We start from the raw sequence: 6,648 nt of genomic DNA on the forward strand, positions 1-6,648 counted from the left end.
CTAGCTAAAGTTGACTGTTCTTCAGTCCCTTTATCATCAATTTTAATTTTACTAATTAAAAAAGGAATCGACAGAAGAAACACCAATCACTATAATATCTCATCATTTTCATGAAAGCAATCACTAGAAAACGCTCTTTCTAAAAATTCTCTTTTAGCTCTAAGCATAGCTGTTCTTTTCTTACTTTCATCCATGGAAACATATAAAGCTTTAATAGATTAATCAACCTTAGGAACAAAAAAATTCAACTTGAGATTTTCTAAGTCATGAGAAATTCTATCAATACTTCTAGACATATCATCAATCTTATTCAACTTTTCCTCTATCGTAGTATCGAAAACCTTTTGAGCATTGATAAATTCTTTAATATTACTTTCAAGATCATAGGTATTCCTATTATTATTACTAGCAAAAATGCCCGTGCGTTGCACCGGGAGAAAAAAACCATACCCTTTAATAAGCATAACTACATGAGTAATTATTTGATTTATGACCCACATCAACTATTGTGACCAGCTTGCTTAAAAAACAAAAAAAACAATTGTGACCAGCTTATTAACCAAGATCCGAAAATATGGATAGTTAATTTCCTAAACTTGGGACATTTTTCTCATGGATCTATAACAATCTTCTCAAAATCAAGAACAATTTTATCCTAAACCTAAAAATTTCTCCATTTCATATGTTGTTGCCAAAAGAAACATAATTTAAGCAACGCCATATACTTCTAAAAGGCTAAAACATCAACTACATGTGAACAGAAACGCAGAGGCAAACTCTTTAGGACTACTATAATCATAGTGATCAACGACCACTCTTGGCAGATATTCTTTTTAAGTGTCCGTGTTAAAACGATATGGCACATCATTTATATATAAACTGCTTGTGCGATTCCGAAGTCTGAATGCTTATATGGCATCTTGGTGCAAAGAAAAAGAGATGACCACTATTTCTTCTGTTGCTTGATGTATTGTTCGTTCAGATGTAAATTCCAACTTCTGACTAATTGCGCTGAGAATTGCTTGAACTGATTGCTGACCAAAATGTGATAGTGGCTCGATGACAAAAGGGTAGTGCCATACGGTGCACATTCTTGTGGATCCCTGTATATCTCCCATGAATATTTCTTTGCTTGACTGATTGTTGATATGCATGGCTATGCCAGAAAAGGAAAATTTTAAATTAAGAACTGCAAAAATCATATACTCTACTGTGATACATATGGGCCAAAGAAGCACAAATCTTTTGCTGATCAGGCATGACAACTTCGTACTCCGTAAGTTTGACAGAGAAGGGCAATTTATTACTGTTTTATCTGTGACCATGAATACCGTGAGCGAAATGCGACGCTAAAATAAGCAGATAATATTTGTTTTCCGTTCTAGTGAGCATAGAGCAGGAGTGGATCTTACTAAAATAGCATGAGCGATTTATGCTATGGCATAAAGTAGCTAAAAGAAATACTACTAATGGAAGATTAAAAAATCCAGGAAATGGACAGATTATATCCGTGAATGCGGGAAAAAGTGGCAAATTCAAAGAATGTACTTTCATTTAGCTAACAGATAAAATGTTTATGTTCTCGTGAGCAAACGGCTAGAATGAACCTCATTAAAATAGCATGAGTGATTTATCCAAGGGCAAATAGTAGCTAAAAGAAATACTACTGACAGAAGAACAAAAAATAAGGAAATGGAGATATTATACGTGTGAGTGCACGAAAGATTATACCAAAGGAAGTACTTTCTTTTAGCTATCGCTCAAAGCAAACGATTAGTGCAATGGGTAAAAAGTACACACCTTGACAGAATATCTTCTTCTTGTTAATCATGTGCTCTACAAATTTCTGAAATCTGCCACTGTAACTATACAAAAATCTTGCCACCGAAATGTGCCAGACTGTCCACATAAGTTCTTAACTTCGTCATAATCCAATTGATAATAATAAGAAACTCTGCTAGTTGCATATCTTTTAAAGCAAGAAATTAATTAATAATTACACCTCTCTGTGGTCCGTAATTTCATCCCATTGGGCTTCTGCACAAGTGTCAACTGAAAAATTGACGTCAAAAAGAGAGGAGTATATCTTCTAAACTCAAATTATAGCTACAGCAAAACAATGCTCTACTTTCTCTAGCAATGGCAAAATTCAGAGATGTACATATTGAGGAGGTGTTCATGTTGGGCAGACGCGAGGCACTGGATATCGAGGGGTACAGGGGTGTACAGCACCAGCGGCGCTGGGGGTTTGGCCGCTGCTGATGAAAGTATGCCGTCTCTGCTCTCAAGCACCACCAGATGGTGGGGGAACTTCGGTAGTAGAGGACACCCGACCGACAACATCTAAAGAAAAACAAATCGTTAATTCACTCTATTTTACTTTCCATAAGAAAACATAAGCAAAAGTATTGTAAAATAAAAGGAATTTTCAAAATTAGTAGCTTCATATGAGAAATCAAATGGGAAGACAAACGATAGTGCGGTAATCAAGTGGCCAGGAAAAAATAAGAGGAAGAAAGGTCCCAGTCTGAATATATGAAACTTACAGTCTGCACGTCGGTATCATCCAGCATCATTGGTGCAAGGTCCGAGAGCCGAACTTCCTTGGCCTCCACCTGAGTTGGATTGGACGCCTTTGCCACCTGCACGCGCATACACAGAAGAGACATGAAAACCAGGCCAAATCACTTTTTTATTTATTGCATGCATGGCAGGGCAATTCTGAATATGAAATGACTCCGGACACTTAATTCTATTGATGTATCTTACTATGCCAGCAACAATCCCAAAGGCATTTGCCTGTTTAGCGAACTGTTACTTAAAAGCAGGCTAATTACCAGTGACTCCTCAATCCTAACCATCAACTCCCCAATTAATTAGCAAATGTTTGTTAATTAGGAATTACCCTGATGCATGCTAATTCAAATCTGAAAACTCTGAACTAATGTGGCAAAAGCAGCTCCCCAATTAATACTGAACCTGAGAACACATCTATTTGATAGTAACCTCTGAATTAACTCATCTAGAAGAAAGTAATTGGCCTAGAAGAAATATGCTAGATTGCAGCATAATCTCTAATGTATTTGCCAACATCATGTCCAGTCACAGTGCATGCAAAAAATCAAACAATAAATCTCTGAATACACAAAGGCTTGAGGGAAGGGGCAACAGCAGGGCTGTTTTTGAGGGAGGTCGAGGCATCACATACCTCTGTTGTAGCCACCGTTGGACTCACAATGCTTCTCTGGACCAAGAATTCCGGCGAACATGGTGCCGGTTCCTCCGGCGTACTCAAAGGCGAACTCGGTGCCTGTTCCTCCGACGTACTCAAAGGCGACATGATGGTGATCATGGTGTTACGACTGGCAAATCATTATCAAGCAAAAAATCATCCAAAGCACAATTTAATTGTCGTCATAAAACAGTGCAGGATAGCAAGTTCACAAATGCATCAAGTCAGCCCCAAATAAGTGTCGCAGTTTTGCTCAAATTAGGGATCAGAGGTAGCAATACAGCAACACGAACCGAACAAATTATATATTACTACACTGTAACAGAGCGACAACCAAAAATCATCTTACATAGACGGCAATTGCAAGATCACATGTTAGCAGGTGAATTGCAACATTATACGGCAGGAAACAGGAGAAGCAAGGTAAGAAGATCTATATCATACCCCAAGCGACGGTGCACTGCTCACTGGTGGCGCTAGCCTGGTTTACGATTCTGGCCAAGAACAATTCAACTTATAGCAGTGAACTCCAATCCGGGTCGGGGCGGTTTCTTTGTTTGAGAAGGACACGGGAGCATGAGTTTGAGCAGGACACGGGAGCAGGATTTCCGTCAGAGATTCAAATCAAACAAGGGAGCAAAAGTCCGTCAGAGATTCAGAAGCGTACAGCTCACAGCTTTGCCTGCTCGCGGCCACAGGTGCAGGATCGCGCTCACCGCGGCAGGACGAGGGTGGAGGCCAGCTGCAGGGCGTGAGCAAAGGCAAGCGCGGCAGGCAGAGGCGGTCTCCCAACGCGGTTGGGACGCGGCAGGACGCGGGCGGAGGCGAGCTGAAGGGCGCGGCTGGCAGAGGCGAGCTGAAGGGTGCGGACGGAGGCGAGTACGCGGACGCGCGCAGACAGCAGCGCTCCGGCGCGGGCGCAGACGGAGGCGAGCACGGGGGCGTGCACGGACAGCAGCGATGGCGGGAGCTGTCGTCCTCTGCTCCGGCATCCTCCATCCTCCCCCGCGACGCCACTACCCCGCCTCGCTGCGCCCCGTCTCTGCAGCACCTGCCCCGCCTCGCCGCACAACCGCCACTGCCCCACCTCGCCGCGCCGTCTCCGCAGCAAATGCCCCTCCTCGCCGCGCCGTCTACGCAGCCCTCAACCCGTCGCCGTCGCGGCGTCGCCGTCGCCAGATAAACCCGTCGCCGTCGCCGTCGCCGTCGCCGTCGCCATCGCCATCGCTAGAGAAATGGATAAGACTACGAGGTCAGCGGATGCAAATCTAATGAACAAGGGGGTTTTCTGTAAAATGTAACTTTATATACAGCTTAATAAAATAGGGATTGCGGGTTAATTTCATATAAATCGAGGGGCTTTTATGCAAAATCACGCGCGACGACGTACGGGCAGAAACCCAATTCTCTTTATTATTTATTTTTATTTTTATTTATTTATTTATTATTATTATTATTATTATTATTATTATTATTATTATATTTATATTTATTTATTTATTTATTTATTATTTATTTATTTATTTATATTTTTTATTTATATATTTATATATTATATATATTATATATATATATATATATATATATATACTAGCAAAAATGGCCGTGCGTTGCAACGGGAGAAAAATGCTATATGTGTAGGGGGAGGGGGGTTATCACTTCTATATATGGGTAAAAGTAAAGGATAGTCCTACCATTTTCAAATTGTGGGCATGAGTGCTAGAGCTATTATCTCGCTATATGTGTAGGGGGAGGGGGGTTATCACTTCTATATATGGGTAAAAGTAAAGAATAGTCCTACCATTTTCAAATTGTGGGCATGAGTGCTAGAGCTATTATCTCGACATTTTTATGCCCAGATAAATCAAGTATTAATAATATCACTTAATTTTATCAATAATATACTTATGTTACATCACCCAGAGAAATATTATGTTAAAAACGAACGGACTGGAAAAAAATTGGTTCGCAATCATATATGCATGCAGGGGATCAATATTTTGCTTCAAAGTTCTATGAAGAGTTTGTGGCTCATGCCTCATTACATTTAGAAGAAGAAAATCTTGTCATCTTTAGGTGGGCGCTAGCATTTTGCAGAAGTTATACCTTCGAGATTCATTCTCAAATAAAATTCAGAAGTGCAAAAACAGATCTAACAGTAGTCACAGTACAACTCCAGCATCCTCTTTTGTTAACTTGCCGTTGTTTTGATGTAGATTGGCACCAGCCTCTCTAGCAGAAGGAAAATCCATGTCAATAATAGACTATGAAAACTCAAAGCACATACTAAATGAAATCCTTCTCAAGTGTGTTTCTGCTTCCACAGTAATAATAAAAAATTCTATTTAAATGAGTGTCAAAAGGGATACTTATTGTAGATTACAAGAGGAGCCAATAACTATTTTTACCTAATAGAAAACAACAGGTAGAGAAACTTGTGTCAATAAAATCAATCCTTGGTGATTTAGAAATGGACGATGAACTACACGTAGATCAAACTATCTCTAATTCGAATTTTGAACTGACCCTAGACTACCAGTGTGACACTTGATGTTGGTTGTGTTGCCAAAGTTACAACAGAGTTGCTGCTAAATTGGTACTCCACGTAAACAAAGTCCATCATTGCTGGTAAACTGATAATCCACACGAACAAAGTCAATCAGCCATGTACCAAATTTATTTCTGAATTTTATGTGCGCGAAGGACACAGAACCTACTACAAAAACATAAGTGCTCAGCCATCTAATTCATACAACTTAGTCTAAGGTGATAAGAGTAATGGTACGTAGCCATTGCTGGGAGATGTGATTTATTGTTGCATACTGCATTGTACATGAATATTTTACAAATGCTTATAATATATAAACATCAATCTACATGAAAGCATTTCAGAAAACACATCGTGAGCATGACTGTCGCACAAACCTGCAGCTTCCTAGATTTCCATGTCTCATACATGGTGGTGGGCAGAAGCTGCGGCATGTTACTCCTTAGCTTGGCTGCTTGGGGGCCCTGATCATGGACAACCCTGCTGGCCAGGGGGCAAGGGGGCAGCAGCCAGCAGCACCCATGCAAACCTGTAGCTTTGCATCAAGGCGCCTCTCATGCCAACTACAGCAACAAATTTTACAGAGTTGGAAGCGGGTGGTGGAGGCTTACTCACATCAATCGGAAAAAAGGACAGAGGACGTCGGATCTTGATGATGGGTGGCTAGGACCGACGACGCGCCCGAACAACCTGAGGAAACGCAGCAGCACAGTAGCTCCGTCGTGCTGGCGTCCGGCCGTTGGTCCCTGGCACCACTGTAAGAAGGCAGGAAGGAGAGGGAGCTCCCAAAGAGTGACGGCGACCCGAGATCCCTCGCCTCGGCGGGCCGTTGACCTTCACGAGCCAGAAGTGATGGAGAAGCAGCATA

The 6,648-nt window shown here is 41.4% G+C and overlaps 1 protein-coding gene across 1 annotated transcript; it reads right to left on the reverse strand.

The window, feature by feature from the left end:
- Positions 1 to 767: 767 nt before the first annotated feature.
- Positions 768 to 3,651, reverse strand: LOC123061552 (uncharacterized). The gene is made up of 4 exons (XM_044484709.1): positions 3,209 to 3,651; positions 2,547 to 2,642; positions 1,801 to 2,343; positions 768 to 1,156 (listed from the first exon to the last, which is right to left on the reverse strand). The coding sequence occupies exons 1-3, from the start codon at positions 3,350 to 3,352 to the stop codon at positions 2,134 to 2,136; spliced, it is 450 nt and encodes a 149-aa protein (XP_044340644.1). The 5' UTR covers positions 3,353 to 3,651; the 3' UTR covers positions 768 to 1,156; positions 1,801 to 2,133.
- Positions 3,652 to 6,648: the final 2,997 nt, after the last annotated feature.

Source organism: Triticum aestivum, chromosome 3A (genome assembly GCF_018294505.1).
Source record: "Triticum aestivum cultivar Chinese Spring chromosome 3A, IWGSC CS RefSeq v2.1, whole genome shotgun sequence".
Classification (NCBI taxonomy): Eukaryota; Viridiplantae; Streptophyta; class Magnoliopsida; order Poales; family Poaceae; genus Triticum; species Triticum aestivum.

Bases quoted from the DNA above. Each gene is read 5' to 3' on its own strand.
- LOC123061552 (XM_044484709.1), bottom strand. From the start codon at position 3,352: ATGATCACCATCATGTCGCCTTTGAGTACGTCGGAGGAACAGGCACCG. The intron at 2,643-3,208 runs GTATGTGATGCC...ATGCGCGTGCAG, and splicing joins CAACGGTGGCTACAACAGAG to GTGGCAAAGGCGTCCAATCC. The intron at 2,344-2,546 runs GTAAGTTTCATA...GTTTTTCTTTAG, and splicing joins ATGATACCGACGTGCAGACT to ATGTTGTCGGTCGGGTGTCC.